The following is a 20,202-nucleotide window of genomic DNA, read 5'->3' as shown; positions in this document are numbered from 1 at the left end:
GTTTTGTTTATGCGTAAATTGCAAAAGTTTATACATATTTATAGAGCTTTTATAAACTTTTTTTTTTAAATAATTATAGATTGACAGGAAGTTGCAAAAATAGTAGAGGTTCCCCTCCAGTTTCTCCCAATGGCTATGTCTTACGTAATTATAATGCAATGTCAAAATTAGTAAATTAACATTGGTACAATGTGTGTGTCTAGCTCTATGCCATTTTATCACATGTGTAGACTTGCGTAACCACCACAGCAATCAAAATATAGAACTATTTCATCACTATAGAGATATCCTTTTTACTACCCCATTTGAGCTGCCCACCCTTTTATGCCCTCTCCATCCCTAACCCTTGGAACCCACTAATCTATTCTCCATATCTATAATTTTGGCATTTTGAGAATGTTATATAAATGAAATTACAGTGTGTGAACTTTTGATACTGGCCTTTTTCACTCTCTATGATGTTCTTAAGATCCATCTAGGTTGTTGTGTATATTGTACCTTTTGATTGCAGAGTCCTAGCCCATGATATGGTTATACCCTGATCTGTTTAACCATTTATCTATTGAAGGACAACTTGGTTTTTTGCCTGTTACAAATAGAGCTGCTATGTACATTTTTATACAAGTTTCCGTGTGGACTAAGGTTCTCATTTCTACAAAGTAAAGCCAGGACTGTGATTGATAGATCATATGATAAATGTATATTTAGTTTAAAAAATTAAATCTAAATTTAGCTTATACATTTAGTATAAAATACTTCTTCACCAGCAATGTATGAGGGACTTTTTCTCTACATCCTCACCAGCACTTGGAATTGTCACAAATTTTTTATTTTGCCTGTTCTAATCTATGTGTAATGGTATTTTGTTTTGTTCTTAATTTGCATTTCTCAAATGACTAATGATGTTGAAAATCTTTTCATTTGCTTGTTTGCCCTTCTTCCATCTTTTTGGGTAAATTGTCTCTTTAATATCTTTTGTCTGTGTAATTGGATTGTTTAAGGTTTTTTTTACTGTTGAATTTTGAGAGCTTTTTATATATTCTAGATATGTCCTTTCTCAGATATGTAGATTACAAATATTTCCTCCTATTCTGTAGCTTATCCTTTTAATCTCTTAATAGGATCTTTCACAGAGCAAAAGGTTTTAATTTTGATGAAGCTTAATTTATCAATTTTTTTCTTATGGATTATATAAAGTTTTTATCATGAATATTGAATTTTCTCAAATCTTGTTTATGCATCAATTGATGTGATCATGTGATTTTTTTAAATTTAGCCTGCTAATATGGTAGATTACATTTATTGATTTTTGAATATTGACCTAGTGTTGCATCTCTGGAAAATAAGCCCCATTTGGTTACAGTATAAAATACTTTTTATATATTACCAAATACTGTTTCCTAATATTTTGTTAAGGTCATTTGCATCAATACTGGTGGGGGATTTTGGTCTGTGTTTTTTTTTTTTTTTTTTTGTACTGTCTTTGTCTAATTTTGTTATCAAGGTAATACTGGTCTCATTTATGTCATTCATTTCTTTTATTATTTTCTTCCTTCTGCTTGCTTTAGATTTATCTTGCTCTCCTATTTTTAAATTTCTTAAGGTGGGAGCTTAGTTTATTGATTGGAGACTTTCCGTCTTTTCTGGTGGAAGCACTTAGTGCTATACATTTCTGTCTCAGCACTGTTTTAAGTATGTCTCACAAGTTTTGGTATGTTCGTGTGTTCACTTAGTATGTTCCTCTAGGTTCATCCATGGTGTTGCAACTGTCTGGATTTCCTTCTTTCTCATGACTGAATATATATATATATATATATATATTGAGATATATATAAAATATATCTTTTTTTATCCATTTATTTGTTGACACTTAGGTTGTTTTCATTACCAGTAACACTGCAATGAACATGGGAGTACAGGTCTCTCTTCAAGATACTAACTTCATTTCCTTTTTTTTTTTTTTTTAAGATTTTATTTATTTATTTGACACAGAGAGAGAGAGAGCACAAGTAGGCAGAGCAGCAGGCAGAGGCAGAGGGAGAAACAGGCTCCCTACTAAGCAGAGAGCTCAACAAGGGGCTCGATCCTAGGACCCTGGGACCATGACCAGAGCCGAAGGCAGATGCTTAACTGACTGAGCCACCCAGATGCCCCTAACTTCATTTCCTTTGAATAGATACCAAGAAGTAGGATTGCTGGATCATATGGTAGTTCTATTTTTAATTTTCTTGAGAAACCTCCATACTGTTTTTCATAATGGCTGTATCAATTTACATTCCCACCAATGGTATATAGGGATTCCCTTTTCTTCATACCCTGTCCAGCATTGTTATCTTTTTTTCCTTTTGATCAAAGACAACCTAACAGGTGTGAGGCAATATCTCACTGGGTAGTTTTGACTTGGATTTCCCTAACAATTAGTGGTGTTGAACATCTTTTCATGTACCTGTTAGTCACTGTTTGTCTTCTTCGGAAAAATGTCTTTTCAGTGCCTCTGCCCATTTTTTAATTGGGTTATTTGGTTTTTTGCTGTTGAGTTGTGTAAGTTCTTTTATATTTTGAATATTAACCCCTAATCACCCTTATCACATAATTAACCCCATATCACATATATAATTTACAAATATTTTCTCTCATTCCATAGGTTGCCTTTTCATTTTTATAATTTATTTATTTTGCTGTGCAGAAGCCTTTTATCTCAATGTAGTCTCACTTATTTTTGCTATCATTGCTTGAGCTTTTGGTGTCAAATCCAAAAAAACATTGCCAAGACCAATGTCAAGGAGCTTTTTCCCTATGTTTTCTTCTAGTACTTTTACTGTTTCAGGTCTTACAGTTAAGTCTTTAATCCAGTTAAGGTTAATCTTTCTTTCTAAGTATTTTGTTGTTTTTGGTTCAATTGTAAATGGAATTGATTTCTTAATTTCTTTTTTAGATAGTTCATTGTGAGTGTATAGAAATGCAACTGATTTTTGTGTGTTGATTTTGTATCCTGCAGTTTTAGTGAATTCATTCATTAGTTCTAACGGTTGTTTGGTGGCATCTTCATTTTTCATATATGTATAAGATTGTGTCACCAGCAAACAGACAATTTTGCTTTTTTTTCTGATTGGTATATCTTTTATTTCCTTTTCTTGCCTAATTACTCTGGCTGGTACTTCCAGGTTTATGTTGAATAAAAGTGGGAAGAATAGATATCCTTGTCTTGTTCCCGTTCTTAAAGGAAAAGTTTTCAACCTTTCACCATTGAATATGATGTTAGTTGTGGGCTTGTGATATATGGCCCTTGATTATGTTGAGTTATGTTCTGTCTTTTTTTTTTTTTTAAGATTTTATTTATTTATTTGACAGAGAGAGACAGCTGGCAAGAGAGGGAACACAAGCAGGGGGAGTGGGAGAGGAAGAAGCAGGCTCCCAGCAGAGAAGCCTGATGTGGGGCTCGATCCCAGAATGCTGGGATCACGCCCTGAGCCAAAGGCAGACGCTTAATGACTGCGCCACCCACGCACCCCGAGTTATGTTCTTTCTATACTCAATTTCTTGAGAGCTTTATCATGAAAGGATGTTAAATTGTGCTAAATGCTTTTCCTCTTTTTATCCTTTATTCTACTAATGTGGTAAATTCCGTTTGATAGTATTTTTTGAGATTTGCTTTTTATCTATATTCATTAGAGTTATTGACCTTTTTTTTTTCTCATAGTGTCCTTAACTGGCTTTGGTATCAGGCTAATGCTGCCTTACAGAATGAGTTTGGGAGTGTTCCTTCCTATTAAATTTTTTGGAAGAATTTTATTTTATTTTATTTTATTTTTAAAGATGTATTTATTTTGTTTTAGAGAGAGAGAGAGGGAGAATGGGGATGGAAACAGAGGGAGATGGAGAGAGAATCCTCAAGCAGACTCTGTTCTGCGCTCAGAGCCCCACTCAGGACTCAGTCTCACAATCCTGAGATCATGACCTTAGCCAAAACCAAGAGTCAGACACCTAACTGACTGCACCGCCCAGGTGCCCCAGAAGAATTTTAGAAAGATTTGCATTAATACTTCTTAAAATCTTTAGTAGAATTCACCAATGAAACTCTCCAGGTCTGAATTTGTTGTTATTGTTGTTGTTGGAAGGTTTCGGTCACTGATTTAATCTCCTTAGTCATTTTTGGTCTGTTAAGATTTTCAGTTTCTTCATGATTAAATCTTGGTAGGTTGTATATTCCTAGGAATTTATCATTTCTTCTAGGCTAACAAATATTTTGGCATATACTGTTTATAGTAGACTCTTATGATCCTTTGTAATTCTGTAGTATCAGCTATAATGTCTTCTCTTTCATTTCTGATTTGAGTCTTCTCTCTTTTTCTTCTATCTAAAAATTTGTAATTTTGTTTATCCTTTCAGAAAATCAGCTTTTAGTTTCAGTAACCCTTTCTATTATTTGTCTGGTCTCTATTTCTGCTCTGGTCATTGTTATTATCTTCCTTCAGCTAACTTTGGCCTTAGTTTGTTTTTCTTTTTGTGGTTCCTTGAGGTAATGAAGGTGTAAATGAGGGTTGTTTATGAGATCTTTCTTTTTTCTTAATGTAGACATTTATCACTATGAACGTCCCTCTTAGAACTGTTTTTGCTGTATTCCCTAAGTTTTGGTATGTTGTGTTTCTATTTTCATTTGTTTCAAGATATTTTTTGGTTTCCCTATTGATTTCTTCTTTGACTCATTGGTTGTTCAGGAATGTATTGTTTCCACTTCCATTTCCACTTACTTGTGAATTTTCCAATTTTCCTTCTATTACTTACTGACTTCTAGTTTTATTCCATTGTACTTGGAAAAGGTATGATTTCAGTTTTCTTAAATTTGTTAAGAGTTGTTCTGTGACCTAACATGACCTATCCTGGAAAATGTTGTGTTTACCTGAAAAGCATACATATTTCTGCTGCCATTGGATGGAATATTCTGTATCTGTCGATTAGATCTGTTTTATATAAAGTATATTCAAGTCCAGTGTTTCTTTGATGTTCAAATGATCTATCCATTGTTGAAAGTGGGGTTTTGAAGTCATCTATTATTATTGTATTGTTGTCTATTTCTTCCTTCAGACATGTTAGATTTGCTTAATAAATTTAGGTGCCACAATGTTAGGTACATATATATTTACAATTGCTAATATAGTCTGGATGAATCAACCTTTTATTATTATATAGTGATTTTGTCTCTTTTTACAATTTTTGATTTGTCAATTTTGTCTGATATAAGTATAGCTCCCCCTCTTCTCTGTACTTACCTAACTACCTATATGTCCTACCAAATATTATTATTAAATTTTAAGTTCCTAGAGGGTAATTAATTTACACATTTTTCTTTGTATATTACTGTGCATAGTTAGTTGCAATTATAAGAGTTTGACTCTTGGCTATGATGGAAATAATACTGTTGTATTAATATTTTTCCCTCTTCATGGTTTTATTTCATAGTTGAGAATATATTTCTACAGATTTCATTTCTTTTTTTTTTTAAAGATTTTATTTATTTATTTGACAGAGAGAGAGACAGCCAGCGAGAGAGGGAACACAAGCAGGGGGAGTGGGAGAGGAAGAAGCAGGCTCATAGCGGGGGAGCCTGATGTGGGGCTCGATCCCAGAACGCCAGGATCACGCCCTGAGCCGAAGACAGACACTTAACCGCTGTGCCACCCAGGCACCCCTACAGATTTCATTTCTAAAAATGAACTGGAGTATGTCTAAAAAACTTAGAAAAATGGGTAGAAAAGGTCACATATTAGGTGCCATTGATTAATTGCCACCCAAACTTCTGGTAGAACATGCTGATTTCTTTAGCTGCCTTCCCTCCTCAGTACATCAAAGATAGGGCTAAGTTAGCATTGTTGGATATAATTTCTTCCAGTTTTGGCAGGGGAGGGTCATTTATCTGTGATCCTGAGAAAACACATTGGTCAGTGAGAGATAGGCCCAGGTTTTTAAACTGTCAATATGGGAAGTAGTTGCCTCCTATGGATTTATTATTGGGAAGGGTCAATGGTACTCGTGTTACTAGAATTCCCAGTAAGACTCTGGTGATCAAAATACACTTGCTTAGGAGTGGATAGAGAGAAACTTAAAATATCTAGAGAAGAAACTTAAAGTATTCCTAAAGCATCTATAATGTTGAAGTTTTGTTTTTTTGTTTTTTGTTTTTTTAAAGATTTTATTTATTTATTTGACAGAGATAGAGACAGCCAGCAAGAGAGGGAACACAAGGAGGGGGAGTGGGAGAGGAAGAAGCAGGCTCATAGCGGAGGAGCCTGATGTGGGGCTCGATCCCATGATGCCGGGATCACGCCCTGAGCCGAAGGCAGACGCTTAACCGCTGTGCCACCCAGGCACCCTATAATGTTGAAGTTTTAATGATATTTTGACCAACTCAGTCTTCCCCAACTCCTCTATAAATAAAGAAAATTTAAGTTCCTTTAAAACGGATTTGTGTTTAGTTTATTTTATTTACATCATCTGTGTATTTAAGAAGTACCCATTTATTTTGACAGATTGAGTTTTAATTTGAAAATAATCTCTGGAGGTCTAGCTGAAAGAATATGGTCTTCCAAGGGTTACCTTCAGTTTCTTAGGTTCCACAGGATTAGAAATTCTCTAAATTTACTTTTTCAGGTTAAGAACTCAAGCTGTATTTAAGTCAAGAGAACTCCTTGCTGCTAAAGAGTTTATCAAACCCCGAGAACTCAATCTGGATATGAATGGGGATGACTCTGGACCAAGGTAAACCTGACTGATGGGTGAAAGCAAGAACACGTTAGGACACAGATATTAAGGCACAGATATTAAGGGTATGTTTGGTATATATTTATAGCTTTATATAGGTCCAGTTTTCTGATAATATGAATAAATACATTCTCATTGTAAAAATTTTTTAAATATAGGAAAGAAGAAAATAAAAATCATTCATTCATGATCCTACCATTCAGAGATGATCCTTTGAGCCCTCTTCCCCTTAATGTCTTTCTTTTATAATAATATATTCTATATTGAGCAATAGGGATTATGCTTATGCAGAATTTTAATTTTTGCTTTTTTCACTGAATCATATTTTCTGGTATAATTTATTTTATGAAAACTTCATATTCATTCAACGTATATTTATTGTATGACAAATATTTCTCTATTAGCCTATTATTGGATAATACAAGCTTTTGCTACTATAAGTTATGCTTTGAAGAACATTTCTGTGAATAAATTTTTTACTTTATCTCTACCTATATCTTTGATATAGATTCTATAAATGGAACTACTAACTCAAAGTATGTATGAATCCTTTTAAGATTCTTGGTTCACATTACCCAGTTGCTTTCCATAAAAGTCAAATCCATTTTTACCACCAAAGCTGTGTTTGAGGATTCCCTTTTCATGAAATTTGACAAATTTTTGGCCATTATTTTTTCAATTTTTTTGCCTATTCTCTTTCTTCTTTCCTTTTTGGATTTCATTTACAGGTATGTTAGACCTTTAGTGAAGTCCCTGACTCTGCTAATTTTTTAGAATTTTTTCTTTATTCTTTGTAGTGGATAATTTCTATTGATTGTTCTCAAATTCGTCAACTTTTCTGTTGTTTCCAATCGGCTGTTAAGCCCATAGAATGATTTATTTTTATTTAGATACTGGATTTTTCAGTTTTAGAATTTCCATTTGGATCTTTGTTAAAATTTCTATTTCTCTGCTGAACTTTCCTTTTTTATTCATTACAGATATATTTTTCCTTTAAAGTGCTTGTCTCCAGTTCTAACACCTGGATCATCTTGGGGTTTGTCTCCATTGATCAACTTTTCTCTTGAGTATTGGTCATGTTTTTCTTTGTACATTTAGTAATTTTTTTATTGTTTCCTGGTATTGTGAATGACTCTGGAATTCAGTTATAGTCCTGTAAACAATGTTAATTTTTATATGTTAGCAAGCAGTTAACTTAATTCAAATTCCAAGCTCTGCTTCCTTTGAATAACAATGAAAATCACTGCTGAGCTCTTTAAACTTTAACTGGGATGGATGTTTGAGTCTGCCTCATTTGCACATAGTTCAGGGGCAGCCAGGACTGGCAGGGTTGTTATGAAGAATTTGAGGTTTTCACTCTTTCTCTCTGACCCCTCCAGGATTTTTCCCTTTTCAGTTGCTTTGGTCAACTCAGACTCTTGTCCTCTGGTTCTTTAAGACTGACCTTCAGCTGAAAGCCATTAAAAAAAAAAATTAAGAACTCTCCCAATGCCACTGTCTTCTTTCAAGTGCTGATCCTCTTGCAGTTTCTGCTTGTTTTCGGTGACTTTTCAGTGCTTCAGGTTTGGTGTTTTTTTGTTGTTGTTGTTGTTTCCTCCCAGAGTTTATACTGTTAACTATGGGAGTTTGATCTTATAGAAACTACTCAGCCAGTGTTAGAAGCAGAACCCAAGAATTCTCATTTCAGACAATTTTGCCATCTTTTAATTTTGGTAAAATACACATAATATAAAATTTACCATCGACCATTTTTTAGTGTACAGTTCAGTAGTACTAAGTATATTCACATTGTTATGTAACCAGTCTCCAGAACTTCTTTATCTTGCAAGATTGAACCTCAATACCTCCACACTCAAAGTACTCCACATTTCCTCTCACTGCCAGCACCTGGCAACCACCTTTCTACTGTCTGTTTCTATACGTTTGATTACCCTAGTTACCTCACATAAGTGGAATCATATAGTATTTGTCTTTTTATGACTTGCCATAATTTATTTTTTATTTAATTTTTACCTTTGATATCAAGGATATGCATAGTTTAAAAACTCAACTAGTTCAACAAGGCTTATGCAAAACAGCAGCCTCCTCTACGCGGGGAGCAGCAGTACTCCCAATCTTCAGTCTTTAGAGATAAGTTTTGACTATTTTAGATGTTTCTTCTTTTATGTTTCTTCTAGCATTATATCCATATTTCTGAACAACAGACTTCTGAAAGCATTGAGTATTAGCTTTCTGCTATGAAAAATGATGACTTTGCTGTCACAGATAACCATCTATTTGCTTTCTCCCTCTCTTCTTGCTTTTCCCCACATTTCTTCCTTCTCCCTTCCCTTCCCTTTTTCACTTCCCCCCTAATATACATACCCACACACATTGCTTTTCCCTTCATTCTGTCCTCTCAATATAGCTATATCACAAGATGGTTACAATAAGACTGTATCTATTTTATACATACCGAGGCCATGTACTATATGATTATTAAATTTAATTTTTGTATAATTGTTTTCTCTAGAGCTTAGAAATGCCTTATTTAATTTCCAGTGTATGGGTTCATTTGTTAATTCATTCAAATGTTTATAGTTTCCCACCAGGTGCTAGACACATTCTAAACTTTGGGGGATATAGCAGTGCACAAAACAAAAATTTCTGATGTTGTGCAATTTACATTCTCACGTCTTGTAATTCCCAAACTCACCCAGAAAGTTTAATTTTCTAAGTATATTTAAACACATTAGTTATTCTGTCATATCTTCATTGCATTCTTTTGCTGCTATATTCCCTTCTTTCTTCTTTCTTTTTTGTTTTTTTTTTTAAGATATCCCTGTTGGAGCCCTCTGTAATCCTGCTTATATATTTGCTTGCTTATGGTAGAAAAGAAATCTATAAAATGCTGATAAGACAAAAGAAGAAATTAACACATACCTATAATCTCATTATCTAAAGAAAATTTTAGTATATGACTTCTAGATCTTATCTCTTTATGGTATATGATATGTGTTATATTGCATATTTTGTTTCATATTCCACTTTTTTAAATTCAAGTATAATTAACATACAGTGTTATATTTGTTTCAGGTATACAATATAATAATTCAACAATTTTGTATATCACTTGGTGCTCATCAGTATAAGCGTACTCTTGATCCCCTTGATCTATTTCACCCATCCCTCTACCCACCTCCCCTCTGGTAACCATCAGTTTGTTCTCTATAGTTAAGAGTCTGGTTTTTGTTTGTCTCTTTTTTCTTTGGCTGGTTGGTTTATTCCTTAAATTTCACATCTGACTGAAATCATATAGTATTTGTCTTTCTCTGTCTGACTTATTTCACTTAGCATTATATAATATCCTCTAGGTTCATCTGTGTTGTCACAGATGGCAAGATCTCATTCTTTTTTATGGCTGACTAATATTCCAGTGTGTGTGTGTCTGTGTGTGTGTGTGTGTGTGTGTGTGTGTGTACCACATCTTTATTTTTTTTTAATTCCAATATAGTTAACATACAGTATTAGTTTCAAGTGTACATTATAATGATTCAACAATTCTATACACTACTTAGTGCTTGTCAAGATAAGTGTACTCTTAATCCCCTTCACCTATTTAACCCATCCCCCCACCCATCTCCCCTCTGGTAACCCTCTGTTCTACTTAAGAGTCTGGTTCTGGGTTTATCTCTTTCTTTTCCTTTTCATTTGTTTTGTTTCTTAAATTCCATGTATGAGTGAAATCATATGGTATTTCTCTTTCTGTGACGGACTTAGTTCACTTAGCATAATTTTCTCTAAATCCATCCAGTTGTTGTAAATGGCAATATTTCATTCTTTTTATGGCTGATTAATACTCCATTGTGTATGTGTGTGTGTGTGTGTGTGTGTGTGTGTATACACACCACATCTTTTTCCATTCATTTATAGATGGACACTTGGGTTTCTTCTGTATCTTGGCTATTGTAAATAATGCTGAAATAAACACAGGAGTGCATGTGTCTTTTTGAATAGGTGTTTTTTTTTGGGGGGGGGGGGTAAATGCCCAATACTGAAATTACTGGATCATATGATAATTCTGTTTTTAATATTTTGAAGAAATTCCACACTATTTTCTACAGTGGCTGTACCAATTTGCATTCCCACAAATGGTGCATGAGGTCCTTATTCTCTGCTTCTTAGCCAATACTTGTTATTTCTTGTATTTTTTTAATTTTAGCCATTCTGACAGATGTAAGGTGATGTCTCATTATGATTTTGATTTCCATTTCTCTGATGATTACTGTTGTTGAGCATCTTTTCTTGTGTCTGTTGGCCACATGTATGTCTTCTTTGGAAAAATGTCTATACGGGTTCTCCGATTTTTAATCGAATTATTCATTTTTTTGGTGTCAAATTCTATAAGTTCTTTATATTTTTTGGATAGTAACCCTTTTAATAAGATGATGATATGGTTTTTATTCTTTCTCTTATTAATGTGATGTATCACGTTGATTGATTTGTGAATATTGAATTGTTCTTGCATCCCTGGAATAAATCCTACTTTATAGTGGTGAATGATTTTTTTAATGTAATGTTGGATTTGGTTTGCTAGTATTTTGTTGAGGATTTTTGCATCTATGTTTATCAGAGATATTGACCTGTACTTTTTTTGGTTTGGGATCTTTTTTTGGTTTTGGTTTTGTCTGTTTGTTTGTTTGTTTGTTTGTTTGTTTTGTGGGGGGTTGTTTTTGGTTTTTTGGTTTCTTGTTGTATCTTTATCTGGTTTTGGTATCAGGGTAATGCTGGCCTCCTAGAATGAATTTGGAAGCTTTCCTTCTTCTATTTTTTGGAATAGTTTGAGAAGAATAGGTATTAACTCTTCTTTAAATGTTTGGTAGAATTCATCTGTGAAGCCATTTGGTCCTGGACTTTTGTTTGTTGGGAGTTTTTGATTACTGATTCAATTTCATTGGTTAGTAATGGGTCTGCTCAACTTTTCTATTTCTTTCTGATTCAGTTTTGGAAGGTTATATGTTTCTAGGAATTTATCTATTTCTTCTAGATTGTCCACAGTTTGTTGGCATATAACTTTTATAATCTTTTTTATTTCTGTGGTGTTGGTTGTTATATCTCCTCCTTCATTTCTGATTTTACTTACTTGAGTCTTCTTTCTTTTTTTCTTGATGAGTGTGGATAAAGGTTTATCAGTGTTAACTTTTCAAAGAACCAGCTCCTAGTTTCATTCATCTATTCTGTTGTTTCTTTAGTCTCTATTTCATTTATTTTTGTTCTAATCTTTACCATTTCCTTCCTTCTCCTGGCTTTGGGTTATATTTGGTCATATTTTTCTAGCTCCCTTAGGTGTAAAGTTGGGCTGTTTATGTGAGATTTTTCTTGGTTCTTGAGATTGGCTGGTAGTATAATCTTTCCTCATAGAACAGCTTTAGCTGTATCCCAAAGATTTTGGACTGCTGTGTTTTCATTTTCATTTGTCTCCATATATATTTTTATTTCCTCTTTGATTTCCTGGTTGACCTATTCATTGTTTAGTAGCATGTTATTTTTCCTCCATATATTTGTGTTCTTTCCTGATTTTTTCTTATGACTGATTTCTGTTTTCATATTGTTGTGGTAGGAAAAGGTGCAAGATATGATTTTAGGTTTTTTTTTTTAATTTATTGAGACTTGTTTTTTGGTGTAATGTGATCTATTCTGGGGAATGTTCCATGTGTACTTGAAAAGAATATTCTACTGTTTTGGGATGGAATGTTCTTTTTTTTAAAGATTTTATTTATTTGAGAGAGAGAGAGAACTTGAGTGGGGGGGAGGGGCAGAAGGAGAGGGAGAGGGAGAAGCAGACTCCCCATTGAGCAGGGAGCCCAATGCAGGGCTCAAACCCAGGACCCTGAGATCATGACCTGAGCCAAAGGCAGATACATAACCGACTGAGCCACCCAGACGCTCCAGGATGGAATGTTCTGAATATATATGTTATTTCCATGTGGTCTAGTGTGTCATATTCCAATTTACTTTTAGTTATACTTTGCTAAATTTCAAAAGGAAAACATTTTTTCTTATCAAAAGCAAAACATCCAGAAAAACATTAAGAAAAAATTAGTCATATTTTATTCATTATTCTGTTCCCTATCCTGACTATCTTGGTTGAGTTAGTGTATATCCTAATGTATATCCTTCTATAACTTTCTTTATGCTTACGTATATATACAACATTTATAAACATCTGAGATAAAAATGAACACAATACTTGTTAATTTTCCCCCCTACTTAACAGTACTTAATGATCATCTATCAGATTTTTAGATACACAACTGCAGTAAGTAGAAAAATTGCTCTCCAAAGATTTCTGTGCTCTAATCCCTGGAACCTCTGAATGTGTTTCCTTACATGGCAAAGAACTTTGCAGATATGCTCAAGGGAACAGACTTTGAGATAGGGAGATTATCCTGGATTATCTAGGTGGGCCCAGTCTAATTACAGGTCCCAAAAAGTGGAGAACCTTTTCTTGCTGGGTCTGAGAGATGAGAGGGAAGGAAGAGGAGAGATTCCAAGCATGAGAGCACCTTAAACTGTCATTGCTGGCTTTGCAAATGGAGGGAGGAGGTCACAAGCCAAGGAATGCAAGGAGCTTCTAGAAGCTTGGGATAGTCCTTAGCTGACAGCCAGCAAAGAAATGCAGACCTCAGTCTTCTAACTACCAGGAACTGAATTCTGCCAACAACCCAAATGAGCAAGGAAACATCCTCTCCTAGAGCCTCCAGAAAGGAACATAGCCCTGCCTATGTTAGCCCAGTGAGACCTGTGTCAGACTTCTGACCTACAGAACTGTAGAATAATACATTTGTGTTGTCGAAGCCACTAAATTTGTGATAATGTGTTATAGCAGCAATAGAAAGCTAATACAAATACTATCTTGTTTTTTATAAAAGCATATTAGTCTGTGGTTTCTGTATATACTGTAACTTATCCAGCACTTCTATTTTTGGGCATTCAGGTTGTTTTAAGTTCTTTACTACTATGCACAAGGCTATAACAAGCATGACTGTACTTATATTCTTACGTTCTAATACTTGTATTTTTTTAAAATAAACTCCCCAAAATGAATAAGTCAGAGGCTATCTTTACATAAAAATATTTTATATAAGTTATAGTTATAAATTATAATAGTTCATGCCAGTTTTCTTTTCCAAAAGATAATTCATACTCCTGCTTGCAATTTATGAAAGTTTTCATCACTGCTGTTCACTTAAGTGTAGTGAATGCTTTACAAACTAGTACTCCAGTCTAAAGGATAGACATGCTTTAAAAGTTTAGGTGCATCTGGGCATGCATGTCCTACATTCCAATTATGACAAAAACAAGGTAAGACTATACACTGCTTTCAAAAAAATATTTCCTAATATGCCTTTTATCATATCATAAGCCTTTTAAAATATTAATCTACATTGTAAGAGTTTGAATAAACTCTGGCAACTGCTTCCAAAGTCTGACAGTCTTTGAAAATCCAAGAATTCTTACTTAACAGCACTTAAAATATTTAATCTAATGTGAGATTCAAAGAAGTAAAGGCAGTGAATTCATCTATCTCCTTGATTTAGTTGGCTATGAAAATGATATTGTCTCCACTAACCCCAGAAACAGGTAGAGATGGGTCAAGGGAGAATACATACAGCTTGAGAAGCCTTTGCAGAATGATTTAAATAAAAAATGTCTGTCGATTTCAGAAAATATAATAAAAAATTGTTATGGGAAATGACCTTCTTTCTACCTTGCAGGCTCTTTGATTTTGCCAGTGGAACTCCCTAGATAAAATTTAATTTTAAGCTAAATTTTGTTTATTTGGAAATTTAAATTATCTTAGTATTAAAAATGTGTATTTAAAATATTAAACTTACTCAAGTGAGGCATTAAGAATTTGGAACTAAAATAAATGAGATAATGAGGAAGTGAAAAACATATTTTTTATAATTAACAGCTCATTTTGAGCTAATTATATACAATTACCAAAATCTAATTGCAATTTATTTTCTATTATCTGTGGGAAGAATCACAGGCAAGGGAGCTTACATTGCTGCCTTCCTGCATAAATGCTATAGAATGAAAATAAATAATATGTGAGGCCTTAATGACAAATAAGAGCAAATAGTAGGGCACAGCTGAGCCAAACCATTGGAAGATAATTATCTCATGAAAGATGATAATGATCTAAAGAGTCACAAGAACTCTGATTGCTTATAGGTTTTCTGGTTTGTTTTTTAGTTAGTTTGGTGTCTTTTTGGTGGCTATGCAAAGATGACCCTTACAAATTAACATTAGTTCTGTAATTCTGAAGCTTTCTAAAAATCTGACCATTTTTGTATTTTTATATAATACTGAGCAACAAAGATTTTTATTAAACATCTATTATTTTTTTTAAACCGGCTTGCTAAGTACTACAGAAAGTATACAGAATCCCCTACCATCAAGTACTCTAGTAGTAGAGTAAGGCAAATATCCCAATAATTATCATTGGTTAGATAAAGGGCTATAAATGAAATACAAAGAAATTAAGAAAAGGTTTTTGGCAGATGTAATATTTGAAACAAGCCCTGAAAAATAGGGTAGAATTTTGATGGTTTAGGGGTATCTTTGGGTGTGTATGCGTGTTTCATGTGGGTGAAGACATGCAGAAAGTCTGAGTAAAGGAAGAAAATCATGCGGTATGTGAGGGGCATAGCAGGAAGTATGCTTTAGTTTTACCAGAAGTGTAAGGGAAAATGAAACTAAAGATTAAAATCATAACTTGGGTTAGATTATGAATGAATTTAAATATCAGGGCAAAGATTTTAGAACTGTGTGATTGGAAGAATAAAAAAAGTCAGGAAAAAGAACTGATTTTGTGATAAAAATAATTAATTTGATTTTAAAGACCATTGGAATGAGGGTCAAGAATATCAGGTTTTAGTCCTTCCAAAAATTAGTCATGTGACTTTAAAGATAATGCTATATGCTCCACAGTCTCCTTGCCTGTAAACAGAAAGTTCAACTAGATTTTTACTGAGTTTCTTCCATCTCTAACATGATTATCTAATTATTAAGCAGGTTGGGTTTCCAAGACAAGGTACCTAGTTTATAAGTAGAAATTTGAATATAAATCTCCTAAGAGAAATTGAAGTTAGAGGTTTAGATTTGGGAGTCATCTAGATTGGTATTGCCCCTTGGGAATGGGTATTAATTTCTGAGAAAAAGTTCGGGGAAATGTAAACAGAACCTTAGAAAATGCCTAGATGTAGGAGTCTGAAAAAACAAGAGTGGCAATCTGAAAAGCTGTCAAAGAAGTAGGCTAGGGCTGTGTCATGGAAACAAAAGAGTAAAAGCAGAAATTTGGTTGAGAGGTATGATTTTGGAAAGAGAAATGACCTAAAATGTTAATAAACCTGAGAAGTGACTAGTGAAGGAAAAGATTGCAGGAAATTAATAATTGATGGAGCCCAGTCCTAAAAAAAAGTAGGGCGATCAATTTCTATCACTGGTCAACCTCTCACTTATTTGTCTCAGGCTTCTCTTTCTCTGCTTGTACCTACACACACCCCTTCTTCCTTTTTTTGCATACATTCTCCCTACGTGACCTTATCTAGGCCCTTGGCTTTAAATATCATCTGTATGCTGATGACTCCCAAATTTGTTTCTACAGGCCTGACCTTTCCCCCCAATCACTAAACCCATGGATCTTGTCTATACAAGACTTCCACTAAACTATCTGATAGACATCTTACAGATAACAAAGCTAAAACAGAAATCTTAATTCCCTTTTCTATCCCCCACTCCATATTAACCCCATCCCAAACTTCATTTCAATTAATACTCGCTACTCAAGTCAAAAAGTGTCCTTCATTTCTCTCCTTTCTCCTCTCTCCCCTCACAAGCAATCTGTAAGCATATTGTTTTATTTCTGTTCTACATCCAAAATATATGTACTCCTCCCAACAGTAGTTCAAACCTGGGCTTCTGTAGAGAGTTCCGTTCTTACCCCCATACAATTCATTTTCCATAGCAGATTGAAAGATCATTTAAAAATAGCAGTCTACCCGTGGCCTAAAATTCTTCAAGCACTGCTCAGTCATTTAGAATGAAATCTGAAATCTTTGCGTGTCTTAGAGTATTCTACATGATTCGGCTTCTGCTTACCTCATTTTATACCACTCTCCTTCTTAAACATTTACTGACCCTAAACTTCCTACCATGGCCTTTAGTGTCCTTTACGTTCTTTCTTCCTTGAATCCTTTGTTCCAACTTAAGTGGCCTTGGTCTTCTTTCAGTTTCTAGTACATGCTGCATCATATCTATAGCTGTTTTTAGCACTCTGAATCGTGTTCTTCCTTGTGTTAACTTTTTTAAATGAGACCTTAAATATTATCTCCTGAGAGGGTACTTTCCGGATCACCTATGTATAGCATGTGTCTCTCATTGTTCCCTGTTTCAGTATTCTGAAGTCCCATATACCAACACCCAACTTTAAGTTTCATGAGGGCAAGTATCACAACTGTCTTGTTATAAATGATACATTATAACATATCTTCTATATTATGAAGATTAAATATTCAGCATATAGTATGTGTTCATAAAATATTGGTACAATGGATTTTTAAAAATCTCAATCCTCTCAGTAAAGAATGAGTGAGATCATCTACTAAGAAAGGTGGCAGTAAGGACAGTGTCTAGGAGAAGGAAAGAGATACTTGGAATAATCTCAAGGGAAGGTATAAGAAGTCATCAAAAGGGATGATTAAGAAGTGTTGCATCCATATTATAAAAATTCCCCCAAGTTAATAAAGTAAACTACCCTAAGAGGCAACTCTCAGAAGAGTAAACCCAAACAGCCAACACATATATAAAGTCTTCTCACAACTGATCTTGGGAAAATAAAAATTAAAAGCAATGAAAACAGATGAAAGACCTAAATGGGAGACAGGAATCCCGCAAAATCCTGGAAGAGACACAGGCAGCAATCTCTTCAGCCTCGGCCACAACAACTTCCAACTAGACACATCTCCAAAGGCAAGGGAAACAAAGGCACAATTGAGCTATTGGGACTTCATCAAGATAAAAAGCTTTTGCACAGCAAAGGAAACAGTTGACAAAACCAAAAAATGACCTATAGAATGAGAGAAGATATTTGCAAATGTTTTATCAGATAAAGGGTTATTAGTATCCAAAATCTATAAAGAACTTATCAAACTCAATACCCAAAGAACAAATAATCCGATCTAGAAATGGGCAGAAGACATGAATAGACATTTCTCCAAGGGAGACATCCAAATAGCCAATGGACACATGAGAAAATGTTCAACATCAGTTGGTGTCAGGGAAATACAAATCAAAACCACAATGAGATGCCAGCTTACACCAGTCAGAATGGCTAAAATTAATGTCAGGAAACAACAGATGTTGGCAAGGATGTGGAGAAAGTACTGGTGGAAATGCAAGCTGGTACAGCCACTCTGGAAAACAGTATGGAGGTTCTTCAAGAAGTTAAAAATAGTGCTACCCTACAACCCAGCAATTGAACTAGTAGGTATTTACCCCAAAGATACAAATGTAGTGATCTGAAGGGGCACCTGCACCCCAATGTTTATAGCAGCAGTGTCCACAATAGCCAAACTTTGGAAAGAGCCCAGATATCTATCAACAGATGAATGGATAAAGAAGTGATATATATATATGAGCATAGGGGAAGGAAGAAAAAATAAAATAAGATAAAAACAGGACACAAACCATAAGACACTCTTAACTATAGGAAACAAACTAAGGCTTGCTGGAGGGGAGGTGGGTGGGGGAATGGGGTAACTGGGTGATGGGCATTAAGGAGGGCACATGATGTAATGAGCACTGGGTGTTATATACAACTGATGAATCACTGAACTCCACCTCTGAAACTAATAATACACTATTTTAATTAATTGAATTTAAATAAAATAAAAATCTTTTAAAAAGCAGTAAAAACAAAACAAAAAGGCAACATTTTTTAAATCAATTAATAGGCAGAATTGAAAGATTTGATAATATCAAGCGTTAAAGAGAATGTGGGGAAACAGGTACTTTAATACACTGCTGTTAGGAATGCAAATTGTTAGAACCATTTTGGTGGTCAATATGGCAATATCATTTTACAGTTGTTTTTAATTATCAGTGATACTTGGCACAGCAACTCCCCTCCTGATCGTCTATCCCTACCTTCTAACATCATTTCTTTCCTCTTTTTTTTTTTTGAGATTTTTATTTATTTTTAGAGAGAGTATGGAGGGGAGGGGCAGAGGGAGAGGGAAAGAGAGAATCTCAAGCAGACTCCCCACTGAGTGCAGAGCCAGACACAAGGCTCACACATGGTGATCATGACCTGAGCCAAAACCAAGAGTCAGACACCCAACTGATTGAGCCACCCAGGCGCCCCTCTTTCCTCTTTTTTACTCACAGCCCTTTGGCCTAAAGAATCGTTAATGTAGGGATGTCTGGGTGGCTCAGCTGGTTAAGGGTCTGCCTTCAGCTCAGGTCATGATCCCATGGTCCTGGAATGGAATCCCACATCCGGCTCCTTGCTCAGTGGGGAGTCTGCTTCTCCCTCTGCCTCTGCTTGCTACTCCCCCTGCTTGTGCTTTCAGTCTCTCTCTGACAAATAAATAAAATCTTTAAAAAAAAAAAAAAAAAGACTGTTTGTGTAAAAAGAGAACATTTCTCCAGTATTTCAGAGTTCTTTAACAACGTAACTGATTAATATGGGTGGGGATCTCTGACATCTATCTTAGACATGCTAGAAGTCATCTGTAAAATTGTAAAATTGGGCTCAAAGACATCCCACTATAAAGCATAACTGAAGTAGAATGAGAAAAAAATGTTTGCTATTAATTGAATGTCACATAGCTTCAATAATAGAGAAATTTTCAGGGATTGGACAGTGATCTTCCTATCATCTTTCAAATCTCTCAAATTCTTTTGAGCCATAATAAAAAGCAAACAAAACCTGTTCCCTTTTAGTACTTTCTTCTAGACCCATATTTTACTCTTTTAATTATTTGCCTTTTTGATAAATATAAAAATCATCACTTAAACATAAAATTACCATATGACCCAGCAATTCCACTCCTAGGTAACATTCATCTACACAAAGACTTCTGTGTGAAGGCTTACAGCAGTATTATTCATAACAGCCAAAAAATGGAAATAACCCAAATGTCTAGCAGCTGATGAATGGATAAACAAAACATTGTATATCCATACAAGGGAATATTTGACAATAAAAAGGAGCACAGTACTAATACATGCTACAATGTGGATGAACCTTGAAAACAAGCTAACTGAAAGAAGGTCTCACAAAAGATCGTGAATTATATTTTCTATTTATATGAAATGTCCAGAAATGGCAAATCTATAGATAAAGGATGTAAATTAGTGATCACCTGCAGGGAGTGGAGAATAAGGAGCAAC

The 20,202-nt window shown here is 34.5% G+C and overlaps 1 protein-coding gene across 6 annotated transcripts in view; it reads left to right on the top strand.

The window, feature by feature from the left end:
* The window catches only part of KIAA1328 (KIAA1328 ortholog), a 355,285-nt gene that overhangs the window by 232,226 nt on the left and 102,857 nt on the right, over positions 1-20,202 (top strand). For 5 of the 6 annotated variants that reach the window (XM_040632580.1, XM_040632583.1, XM_008691371.2 and 2 more), the window contains one exon: positions 6,649-6,756. The exons of the other annotated variant lie outside the window; for it this stretch is intronic. In XM_040632580.1, the coding sequence (XP_040488514.1) occupies positions 6,649-6,756 (108 nt within the window). The remainder of the gene's footprint in view (positions 1-6,648; positions 6,757-20,202) is intronic. 6 annotated transcript variants of the gene reach the window in all.

This window comes from Ursus maritimus, unplaced genomic scaffold, assembly GCF_017311325.1.
Source record: "Ursus maritimus isolate PB19 unplaced genomic scaffold, ASM1731132v1 scaffold_18, whole genome shotgun sequence".
NCBI lineage: Eukaryota > Metazoa > Chordata > Mammalia > Carnivora > Ursidae > Ursus > Ursus maritimus.
This window is presented reverse-complemented; position numbering and strand designations above follow the sequence as displayed.